The sequence below is a fragment of the Lontra canadensis genome, unplaced genomic scaffold, assembly GCF_010015895.1.
Source record: "Lontra canadensis isolate GAN:19392208 unplaced genomic scaffold, GSC_riverotter_1.0 scaffold21, whole genome shotgun sequence".
In the NCBI taxonomy this organism is placed as follows: domain Eukaryota; kingdom Metazoa; phylum Chordata; class Mammalia; order Carnivora; family Mustelidae; genus Lontra; species Lontra canadensis.
The window spans coordinates 196,440-222,933 of NW_022631015.1; the positions used below are offsets into that span (position 1 = coordinate 196,440).

Genomic DNA, 26,494 nt, shown 5'->3' on the forward strand with positions numbered 1-26,494 from the left:
AACCATGACATCTGAGCCTGTGCTACAAATTGTGCCCATGTGAGAGGCCCCTACCCCCTGTACTGAAGCCCACGAAGAGGAGGGAGGATAGTCTGCAGTGCCTCAATCGTGCCATATTGCCTGGGGCTCACTGGGAAAACTATTTCATGAGATGCTTACAGAGTTAGCACTATGTGCCATGAGGGAAAGGACAAATTTGGCAGGGCAGCCTTGTCTTCAGAGTTTGAGCTGGAGAGAGCCTTGTGTGTATTCACAAATATTCTGTGAACAAATGCGGAGCACAGAATCATGAATGCAGGCCATGGAGGGTATCCTGCTGGGGATGGAAAACTTGGAAGAAGAGTGAAGGACATCCTGGGCAGAGGGTGACATGCAAGCAAAGGCACAAACAAGAGTGAACAGAGTGTACTTGGAGTCCAGGACCTGTCTTGGAGATGACTATGAGGGAGGTGAGGGTTGGAAAGTAAAATGGCTAATCTTGTCCTGAACTGTAAACTGTGGGCAGATGTGAGTGGGCCTTGGATTGATTTGGGCCCATCAGAATGGGCTGGAAGCAGGAAGGTAGAGCAGTTAGGAGGGAAACAGTCTCATAGCCTGGACCAGATGCCCCATGGGACCTCTCCAAAGATGAATCTACCAAGTGAGGCAACATAGATAATGACCATCTTGAAGTAGTGACAGACAGTGCTGGTTTGCTTTCTCCAGAAGCAGAAACAGAGTTAGGGGTACAAAAGATTATTGGTGACAGGAGGGCAGGAGGCTTATGGGCCAGTGGGCTGTCAGGTTGCAAGATAGCCCCACCTTCTCTCCACCAGAGGAGCCTAAGGGCAGGCATGACTGATTGCCCCAGAAGAATGGCCTGAGCTGCCAAGCAAGGCAGCCCTGAGAGGCCAGAGCTCCGGGACACTTACCATGCTTGCAGGGAAAGACAGCCTGACACTATCCAGGGACACCTGGTGCTAAAGTGCAGCCTTGCAGAGATACTTCTCCCCAGTGTCTCAAGAATACACCCAAGCTGCCGAGAATACACCCAAACTCCAGTGTTGGAGCCTCCAATGTAGCTTGTTCAATTGGCTGTCTCTGGCAACTAGAAGCCATCTCCCCTTGTTTCCTCCCCATGCCTCCTCTCCCTTTCTCCCCTTGTCCTCTCTGTCCTCCTATCCCATTCTCACTCCTCTCCCATTCCTCTCTCCTCAGTTCTCAGATTAGAGCTGGGTGTTGAGGAAGCATGAAAGCAACACCAGGAGTTAGGGGATTCCAAATGTTCCTCCTCACAATGATTGCAGCCTCAGCAGCCACCAGAGATTTATTGAAAAAACAAAATTTTTTAAAGGTTTTATTTGTTTATTTGACAGAGATCACAAGTAGGCAGAGAGCCAGGCAAAGAAAGAGGGGGAAGCAGGAAGCAGGCTCCCTGCAGAGCAGAGAGCCCTATCTAGGACTCAATCCCAGGACCCTGAGATCATAACCTGAGCTGAAGACAGAGGCTTGAACCCACTGAGCCACCCAGGCACCCTGAAAAAAACAAATTTTAGTAACAAGTAACTAAAAGATAATCTGTCTTTTATTACCAGCCAGAGCCCGCAGTCTTAAACCATTCCAGTGATAAAATATATCTCCCCCCCAAAAAATTATTTTATTTGTCTAAGTTCTTTTTTTTAAAGATCTTATTTATTTTAGAAAGAGAGAGAACAGGGGGAGGAGCAGAGGGAAAGGGACAAGCAGACTCCCCACTGACCACAGAGCCTGACTTGGGGCTTGATCCCATGACCCCCAAGATCATGACCTAAGCCAAAACTGAGAGTCCAAGCCTTGACTGACTGAGCCACCTAGGTCCCCTGTTGATCTAAGTTCCAAATCTAAACAATGTATGCATAAGCTTAAAATGTCCATGTTTTTATTATATCCTTTATTAACAGCATGTTCTGTATGGAAGTAAATGTGGAGAACTCCCAGTTAATGGGAGGGACTGGGACATAGGGAATCAGCTTGTCTATTGTTTTGGGGGTTTTTTGTTTGTTTTTTCTTTTCTAGTAAATTCATAAAGATCTGGAATCCAAACTCTGTGATAATTGCATTTCTGCACGTGCAGAGTAGATTTGACATACCCAAGGATCTTACATGCAGTCCCTTCAGTCTGGCATTCTGAGTGGCCACTTGGATTTTTGCTTGTCCTTACAATTCTTTGATTGCAGACATATTAGAAGACCACCAGAATTGGCCCCAAAGAAATAAAGATGTGCTATTTATGGAATTTGATGTGAAATGTCTTCTTTTTTTGCATCTCTCCCAATCTTATCCTTTAGTTTAACACCTTTCTTAACTACTTGTATGTATGTTGCTCCACTGAAAGCAATTTTTCAAAATTAAAATAAAGCAAGTGTTCTATGATCCATGAAAAGTGAAGATCAATCGACAAATCTAACATAAGGAGAAGTTCTGTTTTGACGAAGTCATTGATAAATTTGAGGAGGCTCAAAAACAAATTGTAATTACTCATTAATGTCACAGACCAACAACTAGGTATATGTTTCCCCCATTTTTCAACATACACATTATTGTAATTAAGAAGTATTCATACATGGCTTTTTCATTTTACTGTGATATTTCTGTTTTTATTTATTGACGTGATAACCAATATAAAATTCAATAAAAACATTTTTACAGCATGCATAACATGTCCCTTATTATTCTTTTTTCATTCCATGATCACTACTTGTAACAGAGTATCGGGTGTCAAATGCACAAGTATGCTTCTAAGTTCACAAGGTCCTTCTTGAAAAACAATACGCATTTTTATGTGCTTCACTCTTCTTCATTCTGTATCAGTCCTCTCTCCTTAAGCAATAATGGAGGCCCTGAAAACCTGTATGATTTCACTAGAGCCTGTGTCAGTGGGTGCCCTGTTCCCTATTCTAATTTAATTTTATCACATTTCCTACCACCTAAGATTTGGCTGTTTCCATTTTATTTTCCTTGTAGAGACAGCAGTGAAAAAATAATGAAAATTCTCCAGCTTTTCACATGTTTCTTTCATTTTTTCTGTGTTCTTTCTTCAAAGATAATTAAAGATTACTGTGGTTAGTTTTGAGGACACTGGGTGAGTAAGCTGTCTTATTTTCCCTATGCTATTCTCCTGTGGGTATTCCTTCCATTAAGAGGCTCATTGTAAGAAATTCTACATTTCACAAGAGGCCAATGGAGGCTAAAGTTTCCCCTTTTCTCTTTGTCAAAGAATGCCCATTTGTGTGTCTTTAAATTGCCATCTCCTTTAATATGTTTCATAGAGTCAGATATAAAATAATCCCATGTACATATAATTTATTAAGATTACTTCTTCTATTGCAAAAATCACAGTACACACCTTTAAAAAAAGATTTATTTGAGAGACAGCACAAACTGGGGGAGGGACGCGCAGTGGGAGAAGCTGGCTCCCCGCCAAGCAGGGAGCCTGAGATGGGGCTCTATCCCAGGACCCTGAGATCATGACCTGAGCTAAAGGCAGACACTTAACGGGCAGAGCCACCCAGGCACCCCACCCCCTCCAGTACACCTCTGTTTGCTGATGGGACCTAATTTAAATATTTGTGAAGTTTTGATGACCCCGAGTCATAAAATTTGTCCTTCCCCTGTGCTGAAAATCATTAAGTCCATTTCTCTAACATAAAGTATAAGCCTCTGCCAATGGACCTTCAGCTTCTTGAAGGCAGGGCCTGGTGCATAGTAGGGGCTCATATTCTGTTCTACCATGAACTCTTGTTCAAATCACTGGTCCTGTAGTTTTCTCTGCTCCTCCCAGCCTTGCCTGTTGTCAGAGCCTTTTGTGGCCTTGCTTTATTTAGGTGGTTGCTACACTCCTTGGGCCAGCAAGCATGGCTTCAGTCCCCGATCCCCCGACCCCGCTGCAGCCAAGAGTCCCCTGACTCCCCTCTCTGTCCTCCAGCTTGAGAACTCCAGGGCACCAAAATCTGTGCTTTTACTCCTGCAACTTTTCTCTTGTTTCCTTGCCAATGTGCCTCCTTGGAGCCACATGTTTGCCATCTCTTATGTTCTGGACCAGCAATCTGTGAATTAAAAGCCCCTCTGTTCACTGAGTCCTTCCTGCCCACCAACCCAATTTTTAAGAAATGTACTTGGGACCTTCTTTGCCTCTTTGGGAATTGCAGAAATACGAGCACTCTGTGGAATGGACAGGACCTGGTTTAGCACCTGGAGCTTCAACATCTTCCCTACATGTTGACATCATTTGTTTCTGAGCCTTTCTTTAAAAAAATAATAATAAAATCAAATGTTTGAGAATTCAATCTTAGTCTCTTAAAATTTCTTATTATCAAGGCCTTCGCACCAGCCTCCTAATCTATTGCTATTTTGCATTTTAAACAAATAAGAGGCTAGCATATTCATTTCCTTTTTTGTGTGTTTAAGTCAATCAATCCAAAAATTTTTTTTAGGATTTTATTTATTTATTTGACAGAAATCACAAGTAGGCAGAGAGGCAGGCAGAGAGAGAGGGGGAAGCAGGCTCCCTGCTGAGGAGAGAGCCTGATGCGGGGCTCGATCCCAGAACCCTGAGATCATGATCTGAGCCGAAGGCAGAGGCTTAACCCACTGAGCCACCCAGGCGCCCCAATCAATCCAAATTTTTGACAGCCCCACCATGCATGCAGCAATGGGTCAGACCCTTGCCCAGCTGAGCCTACATGTCTACTCAAGAGGGTTGAAGACAGCCTTTGGGTGCAGATGAAAGGGTCTCCTTGTGTGAATTGCTTCTGCAGCCTCAACCAGAGTCCATCCGTACTTTGCTGGCTTCACATATCTTCTTGTGGCTTTGATTTTTAAATTATTATATATTTCTTAGACTATCATTGACCTTGTCACCTTTCACTCAAATCCACGCAGTTACTATCTGATAGTCTTATTCTGTTTCCTGGATTTCTTCATTCACTGCCTTTCTCACAATTTACACTCATTTCTCAGAAGAGTTTGATGCTGATTATTTGCTGTGAAACTAGCTCTGAACAAAGTTCACAGTACTAGTTGAAACGGCTGTTTAAAGCAACTTTTTAGAGATACACAGTGTCTATTACTGGAATCCCACCTCTCTAAAAAAGATGTGAGCTAACATCGAACAACGCGATTGATGAGCCCTAAGCCAACACACTGATGATTAGGGTCCCCAGGGAGACTTCAGATTCAGATCTGAAGTGTCTTTCGTACAGTGCTATGCATGAACAGTATCCAGGTATATATGTCTGTTTTAGTTTACAACATCTTTTCTTCAGGTTTCTTGAGCAAAAGTTTAGATTCTCAATTTTCTGTCCAATAGCTTCTTTCTGAGATTATGAAAATTTTCCCCCCCACCCAAATAAAGAAAAATTACTTTTATTCAGTCAATCTTATAATGCTTTATATTTTCCATCTAGGAAGTACTTCACATATATTAATTCATTTTCCCAACAAACCTATGGGATTACCAGCATCCATATTTAGGGGCTAACTAGCAGATCCCAATCTAGATGGAACTCAGTTCTGACTCTTAGTCCAGTGCTCTTTGCACTACACCATGTTGGAACCAATGGACAACGAGCTCTTCATCTGAGCAAAACACAAAGATAACCTGCCAAAATAATTTAGAAACAAAGATTGAGGCAACTTTATCATATGACATAGTTGGTTCTCAGTGGATTGATTTATGAATTAATGAAGCAGAAACAAATAGTAAAAGAGGCCACAGTTAACTAGACTATGAGGGAATGTTGTCTGTACATGATACATTTATGCAAGAAAATTCCTTTTCTCAAGGACTTTAATCTGATCTTGTTTTTGAGGTGTATGGATTTGAACTGGTTTTGTAGGACCCACTGAAGAAGTCTGGACAAGCCAGTGGGTGACATCTAGATTAGGAGGGGCAGCAGATAGAGATGGGTTCTGTCTGGGAGCACTGCTGGAAAAGCAAAGAAAAACCAAGCTAGAAGAACTGAGAAAGACAAAAGTGTGGGAAAGAAGCAAGGAGCAAAGCCGAAGCTATACAGGAGTGGGAGTGAGGGAGTGTGGCCCAAGAACTGAGCAAACAGCAGGGAATTTGATCCAGGTCAGGAGCAGGTGCTCACACAGAAGGAGTACCCATGTGCTCCTGGGACTCTGTGCGGGGGAGAGAAGGGTTGGTCACCATCTATAGTTAGACATCAAATGTGTAGTTACACTTTTTAAGAAATATAATTCTGGACCACAGACAGCTATTCAGTTTAATACCAAATCATCAGCTATAAGTTAGTATACCATTAAGACCATAGAGTTGGGGCACCTGGGTGGCTCAGTCAGTTAAGCATCTGACTCTTGGTTTCAGCGCAGGTCACAAAATCTGGTTCCAGGGATCCAGCCCCACATTAGGAATCCATGCTCAGCAGAGAGTCTGCTTGAGGATTCTCTCCTCCTCCAAAAAAATGTTTGGTTCTTCTCTAGCAATGTCACTCCTCCCGCTGCCCCTCCCCAAACTCATGCACTCTCTCTCTCTCTCCTTCTCAAATAAATTAATTAATTTAAAAAAAAAAAGACCATAGAGTGAATGTCCTCTTATCCAGAGGTAAAAATTTGTCTTGCCCTAAAACTTTTCCTAAACAAAAACAAAACACCCCAAAAAACTTCTGAGTTCCACAGAAAAGAGTCAACTTTTTCCAAAGAAAAGTTTGAGTAGGATAAGAAGCAATGGGGTAACTGAAAAGTGGTTATGGCAACCATTTTGAGAGACAATGAGTAAATAATTTAAACAACAATGATTAAGTATAATGGTGAATATATCTCTGACTTTCTTAGCTAGAGTAAATATAGTCAAGATGTTGAAATAATACCCCTACACTTCGGTTTCTATAAGTTTAAAACTCTAAGGTTGAAAAGCAGAATACTATTATGTTCTTTGGAAGTAAAAGACAACTTAGTATTTCAGAAAATAACCTAACTTACACCACTTAGGTAACTAAGATTTTATTTTGTCCAAACAATATGGTTTTTTTTTTTACCTGATTATGGAGCATGGCTGTCAATACATGGAAAGAAAATTTTTCAAAATAACTTGATGCTTATATTTATTTATTAACAAAAAAAGTAACATTTCAGGTGAAAAAAAATGTTTGGTTCTTCTCTAGCAATGTCACTTTTTCCTTAGTTCCATATTTTAGGAGATGCTTAATTTTAAAATGTGTTTGTTGCCTGAATCCTGCTTAGCAAAATTGTTTGTACATTTCACAGACTATGCATGGGGCAAGTACTGTTCTCCTGATAATATTTCAGTGCCTGTTATCATAGCTGATCAGCAAAAATCAAAGAGAATGTTCTATATTACATTTTCTAGGAAATTGGTGGGATTTAATCAGGTAGATCAGCATCCTTCCTGCTCTCAGACTCCAGTTTGTAAATTGGGCCTAATTAGAATTATTTATTGTTTCAAATACTTTTCTTGAAATGTTGGCAAGCATCATGGTTGGACATATGGCCTTCCTGGCTGCCTTCTTGCTCAGGTTGAATATGATGTCTCTGGTTTACTAGCCCCGAATCATGGGGGCAGAGTTTATTACTAGCCCTGAATCATAGGGGTAGAATTTCTCAGAATTGTAATGTTCTGTAACATAGCATACATAGAGTTGTTAAAAGAAGAAAGTATCTTTTGTGGTATGGCCTTTGGGGGAAATTTAAATTATTGAAATTATCTCTTCCTTTCATGATCCCATAGTTTCTAGCTGAATGGGGGGAATGGGTGGGGAGGATTAATTTATTGTCAATACCTTCCTTTATGCAAAAAATTTGCCAGATTAAAGTCTTGGGATAACCATCCAGAAGGCCCAATTCTAACCCATTTCTCTCTTTTCTTAGCTCCATCAGAGCTGAAGATTCTAGAAATTTCAAGTGCTGCCTCTCTTAAAGTTGTATATTTGGCCAAGTTAATATTTTTAACTTGACAGGGAAGGTTCCCCCACGCCTTCGCTAACACCCCAGACAAGTCATGAACCCCGTAAAAATGACTAGACCTCTAAGCAAAGAGTGCACATTTTATACAGTAAATAATTTAAACAGCAACTGGACATTCTCCAAGAAGACATGTGCTGTCCTTTTACAATAAGAGAGTTCCCAAAATTTCTTTGAGTAGCAACAACAGCTGTCATTTAATGCACACCAAAGAAGAGGGTTTGTTTGTTTGTTTGTTTGTTTTACTGTGGCAGAGATTTGAATGGGCAACAGGGAGATTCTGGGTGGTTTCAGACCTTTTTACACTTCATATATCGTGTCACACTAGGCATGTTTCATCATGAATGTGAATTATTTTATATGCTAACAGAAAACATAGAATGTCTTGTAAGACAAACCCCTAATAATCACCCTGTCTTCTTTCTTGCCATGTTGAACATGGGTGACCATGCATACACTTTATTTTCCATAGAAAGATACACACCAGAACTAATTAAACAGCCCGTTGAGTTGCATCAGGTGCTAACAGACGTTGCAGCTGTCTGGCCAGCAAAATATTGTGGCTTGCTCTAACGGTCATTTAGGTTTATAGAATGTGGGGAATCTGATCTCTCTGTTTTTAGGTGACTACTTCCCATAGTTAAAGGAAATTTATGGAATTGGGTTTTCCTCATGTTTTCTCTTCTTCTGCAATATATTTTATCCTCCTATTTTTCCATTTAAAAAAGAACAACTTTATTGAGATCAAGTTTACAAGCCATAAATTCATCCATCTGTAGCATGGAATTCAGTGATTTTTAGTACACCTACCAAGTTGTGCAGCCATAATCCAGATTCAGAACACTTGGTTATCCCAGGAAGATCCTTCATGACCATTTGCAGTTAACTCATTCTCACCCACAACAATGACAGCTTCTAAGCTACGGTCTGTCTCTGTAGATTTGCCCTTGCAATATATTTCACATAAATGGGATCATACAGTGTATAGTCTTCTTTGTCTGGCTTCCTTCACCTAGCGTACAGTTTTGGCATAGCAAGTATTGGTGTTTCTTTCATGTTTATTGAATAGCTTGGTTTGTCCTTTATTGGAGTTGAGGCCTGATCATTGGTAGATTGCACCAGTGGTTTGACACTGGGCTAACTGGGGGTTATCTGGAGGCATTTCTGATTGTCACCCATTGAAATGGGGGCTGATACTGGCACCTGATAGAAAGAGGTCAGTGATGCTGCTAGGCAGCCTGCAGTGCACAGGGCAGCCCCCATGACACAGAATTACCACAGTGTCAGTGGTGCTGAGATTGAGAATCCTAGAGTTAAACGTCACTGAATTTTCACTTATCATCAGGCTACATGTTTACAACCAAATGTTGCATGATGGAAAATTATTATTATTATTATTTTACCATTTAGGAAAACTCTAAAACCTTCTAAAGTCTTATTTGGTAGGTTGCACTGAACAAGAAAAGAAGAGTACACAATTCTTGTTTCCTGGTTGAGATCTCAATACAATGTTTGTGATAATTTAACAACAAAAAATAAGCAAGTGGTGATGACTTATACGACATAAATTCCCAGGAAGCTGCAGGAACTATTGGAAGGTTCATAATAAAGGCATTTAATAAAATACATTGTCTACTTAACAACAAATTGCACCATCATTTTTGTGACATGACCACCAATGTTATGCTCTCTAGTTATATTTTGTCAGTTCAGCTTCAGAATTTTGAATCTAATGTGTTATTCTTAATCTTGGTTCATAGGGGCAGAGATGAAAAGAAAACAGATCTGAAAAAACAAAAATAAAGGGTTCTTATCACGAGCATTTGGTGCATAAAACCCCTCTTGGGAATAAGAAGAAATTAGCCAGAATTAAAATATTTTGTTTCATCTGAGACCAGGGACTCACTGACTGCTTGATTTTTTTTTTTTTTTCCTCTAGGGTAGTTGAGATGCCAAGAGGAGGAATTCTATCTCTTAGGTCTTTTGAGTTTTGTATGATGTTGAATTAGAAACAAAGTACTCTGTTTGGAGCTTGATAACATAAAAGGAGACTGATGTGACATGAGTCAGTAAACCATACTTGGCAGAGAGTACCTTTGGGAATTTGACAAATAAACAGTGGAGTCTTAGCTTCCCTGGGCAACTTCTCCTCACTCTGACCCCTCTTTTGTTCCAGTGAGCAGTTCCACCTCAGTCCTGCCAGATGCAGGCAGGGACAGAGAAGGGCAAGGAGGTGGACGATTGGGAGTAGGTGTGCTGGCTGAGAGGAGAGAGGAAGCAGAATGGAGTCTTCTGGCAGCTCCTCTACATTTTAATGCCCTTTAATATCTGAGTCTCATTAGCACCTTCTGTTTACACTAATAGTAAGTCACATCAGAAATATGTGGTGGAAGTAAACTGAGGCAATATACATCCATATACAAACACATGTACATACATAAAACATGCACACATAATACATGCACACCCATGTATACACACAGCTACACACACAACGTGCCTGTAGAGACATGCACAAATGTATGCATATATGTGTTAACATATAAAACATACAATACATACATACACACATGTGTGCACACATACACATATTACTCAGAATTACCATAAGCACATTTATTCATCACTGCCAGATAGATTTTATGTGTCTGTGTTATATTATAGTAAAAGACACTTACACTGTGAGAGGTTTAGTGTGGCTTTCCCTTTAACTTCTCTCTCTCTCTCTCTTAGAGCCACACAGCTGGTAGTAGAGCCAGGATTGAAACCAAGTTTTATCTAAATCCAAATTCCAAAGAGAGAAGCAATACTAATCAAAAACTAATGATGTACTGTATGGTGACTAACATAACATAATAAAACATTTTTATTATTTTTTTAAATTTTAATTAAAATTTAATTAAAGATTTTAATTAATAAAATCCTATTTAAAATGAAGAAAAAATTTGACTTTAAAAATATGTAACTCCAACAATAAAAAGATCAGTAGATGCAGGCATGGGGGAAATGAATAGGGAGAGCACAGAAGCAGTGAAGATACTCTATGATATTATAATGAAGGATATGCCATTATACATTTGGCCAAACCCATAGAATGTGCAACACCAAAAGTGAACTTTACTGTGAACTACAGAATTTGGGTGATCATGATGTGCCAATCGATTGTAACATGTACCACTCTGGTAGGGAATGTTGATGGTGGCGTAGGGAAGAGGCATATGGGAAATGTCTATACCTTCCTCTTAATTTTGCTGTGGATTTAAAATTGCCCTAAAAAAGTACAGTTTGTTAAAAAAAAAAAAGATATAACTTCACATGGAAGTGTTCCAGCTCAGTCATTCCAAGACAGATGATTCAACTGAGTGATCAAATGACCTACCTGGATTTGAAGTTCAAGAATATGATAAACCTTAGTCTGTGTGTGTGTGCACATGAATGTGTGTTTCTTAAAATAAAACTAGAGGTTTGCTAAGCGAAATAAGAAAATTATCATTTGATCTCAATGATAATGTGGAATTTGAGAAACAAGGCAGAGGATCATAGAGGAAGAAAGGAAAAAATGAAACAAGTAGAATTTTTTCCTAAAGATAAAAATGACATATGCTAATTACTGAAATAGTATATGTGTATATGAAATAAAAGAAAAAAGTAAAAAATTTTCTCCATTTCTTCACCTAGAGATAAGCAATCTTAACATCTCTTGAACATTTCTCTTTCTCTTTCTCTAGGTAGGTAGAGAGACAGGTACACAGATATATACATGCATAGATAGATAAATAGATGGTAGAGTTTTATATAAGTGATATAGTAGAGATATTTTTTTACAGCAGATGTTTTTACCCCCAAAAGTATAAGGTGACACTTCTTGTTAATATGTCTAATTCTATATCATCATTACAAAACCCATACTGATTGATAACTATAATCTACTTGATTTATATTCTCTCCTTGTTTAAACCCTATTGTGAAGTTGGAACAAGACAGAAAGATCTCAAGTGGCCAACAATGGGGCAAAGGATGCTTTTGAGAAAGGAATCAAGCCAGCACCATCTGCATGAAACAAACCTTTACCAAGGCAAAACCTCTTGATTTCTTATTACTCAAAATTGTAGAGCTTCCTTCAGCCTAAACTCTTTAAGCCTGGGTAAACCTGCTAACAACTAGATTTGCACTAATGCAAATGTTTGACACCAAAACTAATACAGTGAATACTTAACAAACTTAAGAGTCCATGCTATCCCATGAGCATGTTTTCCATTCTACAGAGAAGCTCAGAAAGACTCTTGCCTCAGCTGGAGACTCAGTCATTTCTCTGAGCTGCTCTCCTTCATTCTAGAAAGGATTCCAAGATCTTATGCTTGATCTTCTTGCTTGCATCAATGTGTTTCTACTCTGTGCTAAATCCTGGGAAGACAGATTCTATTTTTTTGGTCATTGAGATTGCAGCCAATTTTTTCAGTGTTATTCATTTTACTCAAGTATTAACCGAACACCTACTATATACCATTCAGTCTTCTAGGTCAGGGATACCTCAGCAAACAAGACAAACATGGTTTCTAGTGAGAGGTGAAAGAAGGTCAATTTCTGGGGCCTAGGTGGTGGAGTAGGTTAAGAGTCCAGCTCTTGGTTTTGGCTCAGGTCTAATCTCAGGATCATGAGATTAAGCTCCGAGTTGGGCTCCAGGCTCAGTGCAGAGTCTCCTAGAGATTTTCTCTCTCTCAAATAAATGAAATAAAATCTTTAAAAAAGAAAGTCAATCTCCACAAAAGGAAGTTAGGGGGTGTAGGGGGCTGGTGTGTACAGCACTCCCCTGCACACCCTCACACAATAGTTTTACAAGTCTAGTGATTTTCTCCTTAAGATTATTTTTCAGAAGTGCTATCTGGAGTCATGGATCTGCGTATTTAAATACTTTTCAGAAATACCAGATCAAATTGTATTTCACACAATAGAGTAGAATACTAGATTGTGGCTTTCCCTTTAACTTCTCTCTCTCTCTCTCTTTCCTCTCTCTCTCTCTCTCTTTGTCTCAAGGATAGGAAACGTAAGTGAAGTCCTCCTCCCCCAATTTAACTTAAAAAAAAAATTTCCAGAGATAAGTATTTTGATTTCCAATGATGGGAGAAGGGAAGTGTTCTTAGAATTATTTGTGTTCATCTCTCTCCAGAACCGATTAATGGATGCAGCTCTCAGAATCTCAGAAAGGAGCAGTTGTTGTTTGTTGTTCTTACTATTCCCCTTAAGAATGTGACTGCTCTTCCATTGGGGGCTACTCTGTGCCCCCGGGAAAACTAAAAAAATCTCTAGGAGCCAGAAACTCTCAGTTCAGCAGGAAATGGTTGCTTTTTAGAACTTTACTCCTAAACATCTTCCCCGGCTCTATCTTGACAGTAGTTCCCCTTTCCTCAGTAACCCCCTCCTCTTTTTAAGCCTGACTTCTGTGATCTCTTTCTCATTCTTAGGTCCTCTTTGGAGACACTCATTTTTTAAATAAGAGAATTTCAATTACTATTTATTTTTTTTAATTTTTAAGATTTATTTATTTATTTATTTATTATTTATTTGACACAGAGAGAGAGAGACAGAGGAAGCACAAGCAGGGGGAGCTGGAGAGGGAGAAATGGGTTCCCAGCTCAGCAGGGAGGGATCCCAGGACCCTGGGATCATGACCCGAACTGAAGGCAGACACTTAACCAACTGAGCCACCCAGGCACCCTATCAATTACTATTATTTTTTAAATGGTGTTCCAGAAATGTTTATCCCAACTTTGGAGACATACTATGACCTGAAGTGCAACCAGGAGAGAAAAGTGATGTCAATCGTAGATGGTGCAATATTGTCAAGTCATCCAATCCTTGGCAGACTGGCTTCCTGCACCTCAAAATGAGAGAACATGCTCTTTTGTATTTATATACTGTCTCCTCCACTGAAAAAGCACAAACATTTTGACAAGAGTTTTTTTAACCCATGCAATACTATCATTAGGAAGAAGAAGTACTTTTATTGGTCCTGAAGGGAAAGTAGGTCTATTTCATTTTTTACTCCATCACAGAGAGCATGATGATGGCTAGAGGAAGATGGTATCACCAACTTGTCAAGGGTTTTATAAGCCTCATGTCATTCAGGGTCATATTAGCACTGATATTTCCATTCTCAGTCTGTTGGGAAATTTGGTCAGGCTCACATAATTAGAAATTGTGTAGCCAGGACTCAAACTGAATGTGGCAGCCCCGTCGGCATGTTTTTGACCCTGCCACATAGAGCATAGGAGCCAGGGTGCTATAAGGTGTGAGGCAAAAATGCCCCCATGATTTCATGCCTTGTCCTGGAGCCAAGATGAGGCCAACAGGAATCCAAAGAGATCAGTGGATCCTTTGTATACAGGTCCGCATGGCCCCCTGTGACATGCGCTCTGTGGGCAGGACCATACTGACAGCTTCAGAAGGAGCACTTGCCCCACCCTTGGTAAGCTCTCATGTAAATGTCTCAGAGAAGTTGCTAAGAAAGTCTGGATTCTGAACTTTTAATGGAATGGAGCTAAGGAGCAGGGCTGTCAGCCACTTGGGGTCCCCGAGCTTTACTGGAAAATCCTAAGCCATCTAATAAGATGATCTACAAGAACTACAAAATAAATAAAAATATAAAGATATTTTTAAAATGTAAAATATACAAAGTACAATCTAGCAAATAGCCAGGTTCCTACTATAAGAATTGGTAATTTAATATTTTCATATTTACTTTTTACTATAAAAGAAAATGTTATGAATATAATTTTTATAACCTTTAAAAACAAGCAAAAATTTTAATCTTTTCTTCACACATGGACACATAAAGGCTAGAAATAGTTAAGAGAATGAGGGGCCCAGATCACAGTTGTAGTGGCCTCCGGGGGAGGGTCTGAGGGTAGGACTGAGGTGAAAGAAACTGCAATTTAGGTGGCTCCCCATGAAGCCAGTATGTTCATAGAGATGTGTGGCACTCTCCTTCCCAGGACAGTGAGATTCACTTGGAAACCACAAGGTCTGTAGGTAATTTCTCGGAAGTTCATCTGGCATTTGTTACAGTCCTTCAGCTCCCTAGGAGAGGCTGTGTGGCCCCTGGGCAATGGGATGTGTGTGGGACAATTTGACAGAGTCTGGTGGCCATAAACATGTGCCCTTGTCAACAGCTTGCAGGTTGCCAGCTTCCCTCCTGGGACATGTTGCTGTCCCTGAAGTATGCTGTACATCCTAGATCTTCCTTGATTCTGAGTGAACTGATGCCTCAGGATGGCCTGCTTCTTTTTCATTGGAGAAGCCTGTCTCAGAGGGAGGCAACTAAGCCCCATCTCCTCTAGGACTTAACTCCTTATCCCCTGAACCTCCCTGCTTCCCCACCACATCCTTTGTTGCACCCACAGAAGTTCATCCTTCAGGAACTTACTGGCATTTCACATGTCACATGTATTATGCAGTGTGTGTGCATGTGTGAAAGCCCCTTGAGGCTGGGGTTGGTGTATTACTCATCTCAGCATCCCCAACTTCCAACATGTTGCCTGGCATAAGTGTTATCAAATGAATCATACATTTGATGAGTGTAAGACTGGGGTGATTCTAAGCCAGTGTACTTCAACCTTTTACATAATGCATCTCTGTCAAGGGAGAAAAAGCTTGAGCTCACACTCCTCATCCCCTGGCATAGGATTGAAATCACTAGCTAATATCTTAGAGTAAAATATATATCTAGTATGAAGTTCAATGTTAATGACAAAGGGTGGAAATATATTGTATTCATTTACTTGAGTTTCTGTAACCAACTACCACAGACTTGGTGGCTTAAACAATAAACATTTATTTCTCATGTTTCTGGAATTTAGGAAACCTAAGATCAAGGCACCAGCAGATTTGATATCTGGTGAGAACCCTCTTCCTGGCTTTACTGTGTCTTCACATGATCCAAGGTGCTGGAGTCTTTTGTGAGATACTAATCCAATTCATTAGACTCTTAAATGTGGCAGGTTGATTTCTTGTCAGATCTTGTCATATTCGTACCTAATGTTTTTAATCTGAAAAGACAGCTGACAAAGAGCTTTTACTTAGGAAAACGGGCTCTGCCTTCTTCTATTTGCTTGCTCTTTTTTACTACTGCCTTTTGTTCATAGTTTCTTAGCAAATAGTTCTTTCTGGGGCTGTCTACTTAACACCAGAAGATTTTACCTGCAAATCCTCTTAAGGAGGTCCCTGCAGTGCACTGAGATGATCACCAAGGAAGTTACCGTTACCAGTGTCTGCCTCAAGAAGGCCCACCTCCTGTTATGACACCCTGTATGGATCAGAGAGCATTGTGGCCACCTGGGTGGCCAAAATGGGGCCATTGTCACTAGGCTAAGGATGAGTTCAACATTAAAACAAATCAAAAGAGATATTCTAATATATTATTTTGACACCCCTTTCATGCTCTGCTCACTAACAATGTAATCTCTGAGGGTGCCAGGATTTACCCTATACTAACTGTATACCAGCCCCTAGAATAGTACTTGGCATGTGGTAGATACTCAACACATGCTTACTAAAGGAGCAAATGTATTTGGATTGAAATAACCTTTTTATGAACCAAAGACTAACATGGTAGCAGGTAATAAAGATTCAGGTGGAGCCCTAACTTCATGTGTAGACCAGTCTTCTCCAGACTGGAGCTCCTTCAAATCTGGAAGGACCTTGGACCAACTCCCCAGACTCTCACATACTACATCCATTGAGTCTGAACAAGTTCCCTATAAATTAACAGAGGGGGTAATGTAGTGGCTAGTATCCAATTTGGAGGCTCTCAGATATGCAAAGATTTCACTAAAAGCAAAAATTTGGGAGCTCCTGGGGTGCTCAGTGAGTTAAGCATCCAACTCTTAAGTTTGTCTCAAGTCACGATCTCAGAGTTGTGGGATCAAGCCCTGCATCAGGCTCCATGTTCAGTGAGAGCTTGCTTGAGTATTCCCTACCTCTTTCTCTGCCCCTCTCCCTGCTTGTTCTCTCTCTCTCAAATAAATAAAATAAATCTTAAAAAAAAAAAAAAAACTTTGGTTATAGTTTCCCAGATGGGGATAAAGGCATAAAAGTAGTAATAGTCATAGCAGCAGCAGCAGCAGAAGTAGCAATAATAGTAACAACAATGCCAGTGGTAGTAGTAGGGGCAGTAAAAGCAGTAGCGGTGGTGGTGGTAGTAGCAGGGATAGTTGTAGCAGAATAGCAGCAGTAGAGGTGGCAGCAGTAGAAGTAGCAGTGGTGGTGGTAGTGGTAATAGTAGTAGCAGCAACAGTAATTATAGTAGCAACAGTAATTATAGTAGATATGGCGGCAGGATGGCAGCTATAGTCACCCTTTATTGAATGCTTCTTATATGCAAAACATTATCTTAGGTATAATCTAGTTTAATCCTAAAAATTTCCATGTTTAAAATGCTTAGAAGTTTCAGTTGCCCTTAAAATGATGTCTGAGCTCCTTAACTTGACTTCTAACACCCTTTGCAGCATCTAGCCCTGCTTGGCTGTCTTCTGGCCACATGCCACACTAGCACTCAGTCTGCATCTTTCTTTCAGTTCCCCTGCACACTCTGTCCACTCCCCTGTGCATGGTACACAGGAATAGGCACCAGTCTTACTATTCCCAGCTCCCTAGCCCTTCCTTTATCCCACAGGCTTAGAGTATAGTCAGTCCTATTAGGTGAAAGCACCTCAGGCATGGTAGTGCTATGTTGTTGTAATTGCTCTTTTAACATTTTATCTCCTCCTATGGAGTCAGAAAAGAGCAAAGCACTCAAAAAAGGATGGGGACAAACCAAAAGGGCTCAAAATTCAAACTGATGAAGCCAATGGCAAAAGCAGGAAGAGTTGAGAGAAGAAAAATAATTATAATCATAATATTGGATTCTAATCCATAGAATAAAATAAATGTCCATGGGTCTATATGGACCCATGAGAGGAGGAATTCACCTCTCTTGCCTACTACTCATTATTCTATCTCTCTAGGGTCTAACATACATGACATATAGTAGGTGCCTAATGAATAAGACTGGGAATAAGAGCTGGGATTTGAACATAAGGGTGTCTCTTTCAACTCTGCCCATTTTTTTTGTTTGTTTTTACTTCTAGCTCCCAAAGGAGAGTCCAAAAACTCAAATAGCTTCCTAGTTGTTATCTTGCAATATTGCAATATGAGTTGGGAGCCAGGACTGACAATTACCAATTCTGTAAGATAGCAAAATCTTTGGCTCCTTATTATAAAGTGTATAGAATTATTATTTACATTGTCATATGCCACAATTCATCAATCTTCGTGAATCCAAGCAGTGAAACTCCTTGGTTTAACAATGCAATAATAGCAAATGGAGAGATTGTTCTGACCTATCTTATGACATTCAGGATTTATTTTTGAAACATTCATTTAGTTAGAATGTTTTGTCAATGAGATAAATTTTAAAGTACTTTATTTTCGATGATTTTAACAACAATAAGCAGCTATAATGCTTCATACCTTGTTATTTGGAGTCATCCTTACTCCAAATACTCTTGTACATCTTTGACAACCTGAATGAACAGCTCATTGCCTGGCTCTCAACTGTTGGCTTATAAATTTGGTGAGTGTGTGCCAATGAATTATTTGGAATTTGTGTCAATACTGCATATTATATACCAGGCATAATGAGTAAATAGTTACTGAGATGTCCTACACCATATTCCTGTTTCCTGACTGCTTAAAGTAGCATTCAAGTATATGGAGTGACATGCTCTCCTAAATTCTGTTGCTTTAAAAACTGGTTTTAGAGAAATGAGTATAGAGATTTGATTCCTAGTTTCAAGCTCCCCAGGCTGGCAAAAGCTGGAATTGCTTCAAAGCCACAATTTCTTTGATGGCCATCCACCAGATCTCTCTACTGAGTAAAGAGAAGTCCCCAAAGGAGATAAGAGTGGGCTCCTAAACTGTGTCAGGGGCTGCTTTGGGTGGTATGAAAATAGCTATGACCGGACAAGCAAGGTCCCCACTCTCCTGGGGCCAAAGTCTCCACGAGAAGTTGGTGACTGGAATGCAACTATGATGGGGAAGCAGAGATTTTTAAATGTAAGGATGGATTTTGTGGAGAAGTGGTTGACTCTCATATATAATGGAATATAATTCAGCCATTAAAAAGAATAAAATCTTACCATTTGCAAAAACATGGGTGGAGCTAGGGAGTATAATGCTAAGTGAAATAAGTCAATCAGAGAAAGACTAATACCATATGGTTTCACTCACAGGTGGAATTTAAGAAACAAAACAAACCAACAAAGGGGAAGAAAGAGAAAGAGACAAAGCAACAAATAGACTCAATTGTAGAGAACAAACTGATGGTTACCAGAGGGGAGGAGGTAAGGGAAAGTTAAGTAGGTTTTGGGGATTAAGGAGTGCCCTTGTTGTGATGACTACCAGGTGATGTTTGGAATTGTTGAACCACTATATAGTACTACTGAAACTAAAATGACAGTGTACTATTAACTCTACTGGAATTAAATTTAAATAAAAGAAGTGGTTGATTCCAGGTTTGGAGTAAGGAAAGTGCCAAATAAACCTGAGACTTGCAGGGCCAGAAAATAGGAAGTGTTTTGAAAAAGAAAGGGAAGGAACAAGAGATAATTTGAATGAGCTCCCATTGGCAAAGATTAGAATAATTTGAGTTTACCAGATAATCTCACAAATAAATAATGGATTCTAATCCATAAATTAGAGATAATGTATCCTAATCCACAGAAAAAATAAATATTCATGGGTTTATAGTGATGTAGATAGATAAATGACAGAGAAGGAGCAACTCTTCCTTACATAAGAATTCAAGTTAATAAATATGGAAGAAATAAGGTAAATATAAAATCACCAATAGACAAATATCCTAATAATCATTGCAAGCAAGATTCTCTGATGCATACAAAAATCACTGGGCTAAGCCTGAGAAGAAACAGGATATTTTCAGTCTTAACCTATTTCCCCAAAGAGATTGATCAGTTAGAGAAAAATAGTAACTTTGCAGTGAAGAAACTCTGCAACCACCTTAACGAAGTGCTTAAGGAAACATCACCAAGGAAATCTGTCAGCTGGTTCACCCCTGATAAGATGCACATAAGAGAATGCAGAATTTCCATGGGTTCCCTGCCAAAAACACATCACTTCAATAGAATCAATAATGAGAAAACTTCAGACAAATCCAAATTTTTAGAAATTCTACAAACTCACTTGCACCATCAAAGTGTCAAAGCCATGAAAAACAAGGAAAGGCTGAGGAAACATCAAAAAAACATCTCTGGTGATCTGCTGTCCAAAAAACAAAAGGGGAAGAGTTGGATACAGAGATGTTTAATCTTACTCTGGTGGAGTTGGATATCATCTGACAAGGTTGAGAGTCAAGTAAAATGTATCTCTGAGGTTTCTATGGAGATAAAATGAAGTATAAGAGAAAAAGCACCTGAATTTGTCCTGTGTAGATGGACCTTATTGGCCAAATATCTTATTTGTCTCAATAGCAGGTTGAAAAAGTAACATTTATTTGAAAAATTCCCCAAACTCTCATTTTCCCTGTCAGGCAGCTTACTTTGTACAGAGTGCTATTTTAAGTCCTATGGAAAATAATAAAGACATAGGAAACATACTTTTGCCCTTAGAACTTATTAGATGGAAGAAGGATATTACAAGAGAAATACACAAAACAAAGATTAAAAACATGCCTATATTGAATGCATAAAGAAAATGTGGTATATACATACAATGGAATATTATTCAGCCTTTAAAAAAGAAGGAAATTCTGCCATTTGTGACAGCATGGATGGGTCTGGAGGACATTAGATTGAGATAGGCCAGATGCAGAAAGACAAATACTGTATGATCTCAATAATAATTAGAATTTAAATAGTCAAACTGATAAAAGCAGCAAGTAGAATGGAAATTGCCAGGAACCAGGAGGAGGGGGATAGAAGAAGGTGGTGGTCAAAGGGTACAAAATTCCTGAAGGATGAGTAAGTTCTAGAGTTCCACTATACAGTGTAGTGCCTATAGCTAATAATACTGTACTGCATACTCAAACTTTGCCAAGAGGATGATCTTATATTAAATGTTCTATTTTTTAAAAAGATTTTATTTATTAGTAAGAGAGACAGAGAGAGCACAAGCAGAGGGAGGGGCAGGCAGAGAGAGAAGCAGGCGTCCTCTGAGCAAGGAGCCTGATGTGGAACTGGATCCCAGGACCCCGAGATCATGAACTTAGCCAAAGGCAGTCACTTAACCAGCTGAGCCACCCAGGCATCCCATATGTTAAGTGTTCTTATCACAAAATTATAACAATAACAATAACAACAACAACAACAATAACAATAGTAATGAATGAGAGGAAACTTCGGGAGGTGATGCATGTATTTACATCCTTGATCTTGATGATGATTTTAACAGATGTATACCTACCCCCAAACTCAAGTCATATACATTAAATATGTATAGCTTTTTACATGTCGATCATATCTCAATAAAGTGGTTTTTAAATTAAATAAATAAAAATCAATTTAAAAAACCATGCCCGTTACACCTGTGTAGCTCACTCAGTTAAGTGTCTGCCCTCAGTCAGGTCATTATCCTGGAGTCCTGGATGGAGCCCTGTGTCCTGCTCCCTGCTCATCAGACAGCCTGCCTCTCCTTCTGTCCCTCCCCTTGCTCTTGTTCTCTCTCTTTCTGTCTCCACAAAGTCTCTCTCTCTCAAATAAATAAATAAAATCTTAAAAAAAAAATCTTGGAACACTGAAAAAATAAAAAATAAAAAATAATTTTTAAAAGTTACGTATCACTGTACCCCCCCAAAAAAAAGTCCATAGGTATTACACATATTCTAAGATATGAATTTGTGTAAAGAAAAGGGACAGCCTATGAAGGTGACTAGAACAGACAGGATTAGTCCAGGAAGAGGAAGTAGAAAGCTGTGGTTGAATGGTTGAATTATGGCCGTGAAGAAAATATTCCCAGATGCAGAGAAATCTGCCTTTTCCTGCTAAAGACAGAGCACTTGAATCATTAGGAGACAGGGGTATGGTAGAGGTTAGAGGCAAATTTTGAGGATAATTTTTTTTCGTTGAAGAGGTCAGCATAGGCCACTGGGCCCAAGGTTATGAGAGTAATTGGTGTCATGACGATAAACATCTTTGAAGTATTTGGTCAGATAATCGGGGTTGATTCAAGAGTGCTATGAGCCCTAGAGATTCTGAGAAGCAGGAAAGGAGTTCTGTTAGAGCCCAAAGGATTATGAAAGCTATGATTAAGGGTGCAGACTCCTGCTGAAGACCAGACTAGGTGGGATGTCACAGAATAGGGGCAGGTCAGTTTAAGCAACAAAATTCAGAAGCCCAGAGGCTCAGAAAGGGATGAGGCCTTTGGATTTTTGCCAAAGAATATCATTGGTGGTTTAATAAAAGTAGTTCCTCCAAGGCAAAGACCAAAGAACTAGAGCTCCCAACTGAAAATTTATTAAGGAAAGGAAACATGCTCTAATATATCTTTGTATTTCCCCAAAATACCTAACCCAGAATATCATCTTCAAATTTTGACAATGAAGTTCTATATTTCCCTGCCAAGAGCTTCAACTCAAACCAGATTGCAAGCAATGCAGAAAAAAACATATATGTGAAAATAGGAGTAATTTGCATCAAAGATGTGTTTAAGAAATGAACTTAGTAGTAAGAAGGAAGAAAATGGAGGGCTGGCATAGATTGAGGGATTGAGTAAAAGTGGAGGTCAAGAGATACTGTCACAGCATTTGACATAAATCAACATGGTCAGTGAATCTTAATATGTATTAATTTTCTGTTCTTAAGGAACTGTTTGATGGTTTTGATTATAATATCATTCAATGCCCTTAAAAGTGTAAACATCAGAAAAAAATGAGATAAAAACAATTTATATAAATAATGTGTGACCTCACCACACATGTTGGGGTTTTCCCTAACTCTTGTGCATTTTTCTCAGTTAAGATTATATCAGGCATACGATTTTGCATTCTGCTCTTTTCCCTTAACTTTATATCATAAGCGTTTTCCCCAAACTAACAAAAATTTTCATAAATAAATTTCCCAACTATGTGAATGTACTAACATATATTTAATTGCTCCTCAATGATTAGATATTTAAATTAATTCCAAACTTTATGTAACAAATGCTGAGATAAACATTTTTTAAGAATGTTCAGTTGCTTTTTAGAAAGACTGTTTATTTCAGCCATACAGATGTTGTTTCATAAAGTATCATTTATTATTTATTTTTTATTTAAATTCAATTAACAAAGGTATAGTACATTATTAGTTTTTATATAATATTCAGTGATTCATTAGTTGAATATAACACCCCAATGCTCATCATATCACATGCCCTCTTTAATTCCCATCACCCAGTTACCCCATCCCCCACCCACCTCCTTTTCTGCAACCCTCAGTTTATTTCTCAGAGTAAGGGGTCTCATATGGTTTATCTTTGATCTCATATTAAATGGGTATGTATTTTCTCTTTTCAGTGATCATTTGCTTATTTATTCAGAAAACACTGATTGAGTATCTAATATGGGTGGAAAGTGTTCTATGCACTGGCTATGCCAATCAGCAAGAGCATCAAAGTCCCTATCTTCATGGGGCTCACGCTTTAGTAAGCTGAGATAAGCCATCAACAATGTCAACAAATGTTGGCGAGGATGTAGAGAAAGGGGAACCCTCTAACTGTTGGTGGGAATGCAAGCTGGTAGAGCTACTCAAGAAAACAGTATGGAGTTTCCTCAAGATGTTAAAAATATAGCTACCCTATGACCCAGCAATTGCACTACTAGGTATTTACTCCAAAGGTACAGATGTAGTAAAAAAGGGGGGGGCACCTTTACCCCCTTGTTCATAGAAGCAATGTCCACAATAGCCAAACTATGAAAGGAACCGAGATGCCCTTCAACAGATGAATGGATAAAGAGGATGTGGTTCATATATATAATGGAATAGAACTTAGCCATCAGAAAGGATAACTACCCACCATTTGCATCAACATAGATGGAACTGGAGGGGATTGTGCTAAGTGAAATAAGTCAAGCAGAGAAAGACATTAATCATATGGTTTCACTCATATGTGGGACATAAGGAATAGCACAGAGGACCATAGGGGAAGGGAGGGAAAACTGAAGGATGAGAAATCAGAGAGGGAGATGAACCATAAGAGACTCTGGACTCTGGGAAACAAACTGAGGGTTTCAGAGGGTTTCAGGTGGGGAGATGGGGTAGGCAGGTGATGGTTATCAAGAGGGCATGTGTTGTGATGAGCACTAGCTGTTATATGCAACTGATGAATCATTGAACGCTACATCAAAAACTAACAGTGTACTATACAGTGGCTAACTGAACATAATATAAATAGGTAAGTAACTAAGTTAGTAAGTAAGTGAATAAATACATAAATAAAATGTTAACCTAAGGGGAAGCTGGATGAAAGGTGTATGGGAACTCTCTGTACTATTTTTTGCAACTCTTCTGTTAAATCTAAAATTAAAAAATTAAAAAAAAACCCGTCAAGTTACAGAAGTAGATTGTGAAGAGCCACGTGGGAAGATTAGGCAGGATTAGGCAAGTGTTGGCTTGGAGAGTTCCCCTGCCTGGTGGTCTTTGAATAAACACCTGATGAAAGGCAGAGAGCAGGCACAGATAAGTGCAAAGAACTTTCCAGACAGAGAGGTTATTAATGAAGCTGAACAATTGTTTCAATATTAATCATTTTGAGCCCACTTCATAATGAGGAATGTGGCTGAGGGCTGTCCTCACTGTTCAGTTCTTTCTGTTGACATCAGACACCTCTAATAACCCCATATATCTCAGTGTGTCCATCTCTAAAAATGGGATCATAATGTCTGCTTCACTTCTCCATCAGGTTGTAGTGAAACATGATTGAGGAATCAGTGAAAAAAAAAAAAAAAAACACATGTAGTAAGCTGTAGACCAGGTGTTAGATCGGCTTCTTTGTAGTTTGTCACAGAACACTGATCCCCACAGTCCACCTAGACCATGCAAACAGGTCCCTGACTAAATGCTTGTCTCCCAGACGCCCTCATTCCAGGGCAAGGCAGAAAAGTTTCATGTTTCAAAAACAGTTTGGGAGAAGTATCCTCCTAAAAGTCACGGTATTCATAGGAAGCTCCCCCATCTTCCCTCCTTTGCCGGCTCACACTTGGCACCTGTTTTCCTTCTTTCCCTCACAACTCCCAACAAGTCTGCTCTGACTGGGCATGGCATAGAGCAGCATTACCTTCCAGGACAAAGGAACCTACAGCAGCCTTTAAAGGAAGTTACCTTGGGTCGTTCCCACCCAGAACCACTCCACAGCCACACTGAATGAAACCTCCTTGGAGGGAAGTGATCAGCATCCATGGTCAGAGGAAACCTAGTTCCTCCTGACCTCCCACTGCCCCCAACCTTACAAGTTTGAGGCAGGCAAATAGAGAAGCCTGCTGTTAACTGAAATATCCACTATGTTTAAGATAGTTAACGAGTCCTCCGCTATTTCCCTGTCTGCCAGTAGGCCATATATGCCTTATCCCCTACCTAACCTGCTTCCAAAGTTGAATTCCAACTACTTTTTATAGCACAGTCAGCCCAAACATCCTTCTGGTGCCTCATGCCCAAATTCCCAAGACAGAATTAACACCCTCCATCCTAAATGTTACTCCTTTGTCATCATTTCCTGTTCCTCGTTCTTAGTATGTCTGGTGTCTCCCTCTCTTGCCACACCTCAGAGTCATGACTGCTCCAGTGCCTCCTTCTCTGTGACCTTTTTGGTCCCCAGGGTGTGCCCCAGACCCAGAAATACCTAGACCTTCCACCTGCATGCTCTTGTACCTGCAATCCATGCTGTACCCACTGCAAAGTTGTGTGTCTGAAACTTGAGCTGGGTTGTGACACTTCCTGCTCCAAAACTGTTAATGTACCTCCCTGCTGCTATAGGTTGTCTAAAGTCTTTTGGTCCTGGGACCTCTGAATCAAAATTTCCATTGTCTGATGGAAATGCAGATTCCTAGTTCTACTGACTGAGTCTGAATCTCTAGGATCATAGTGATGATAAAGAACCAACATTCTGCCAACAAAATAGTTTGTTTCAAGGCCTTCCATGGTCTCCTTTGATGGGCTTCACGTATCCTTTCTGGCCCCTTTACCCTGAATCCTCACCTCTACCCTGGACTATCCTCTTCTACCAATATCCCCTCTGTCATACTTCAGGACTTTGTCCATTTTGGTCTCAGCCTAGAGTGTCCTTTTCTCTTCTATGGTATTGAAACCTTGTGATTTCAAGGGTCAGGTCAAATGCCATTTTCATGAGGCTCTCTAGTTCCCTCAATTGCCCTTCTCTTTTTCCATTTTGTCATAATTATATTTCATTCTGCTTTGTGTTTCCTCCTGTGGGTAAATTGTGTGGGCATGGTCCAGGTCCATAGTGTGGTAGGCTCCATGTAATGGTTATCCTTATGTCTTCCTTGGTGCCT

The 26,494-nt window shown here is 39.6% G+C and overlaps 1 protein-coding gene across 1 annotated transcript in view; it reads left to right on the top strand.

Annotated features, from left to right (window-relative positions):
- Positions 1-15,208, top strand: part of DUSP22 (dual specificity phosphatase 22) — an 81,982-nt gene extending 66,774 nt beyond the window's left edge. Inside the window, exon 8 of the mRNA XM_032861429.1 lies at positions 15,129-15,208. Coding sequence (XP_032717320.1) covers positions 15,129-15,193 — 65 coding nt within the window. The 3' untranslated portion in view covers positions 15,194-15,208. The remainder of the gene's footprint in view (positions 1-15,128) is intronic.
- Positions 15,209-26,494: the final 11,286 nt, after the last annotated feature.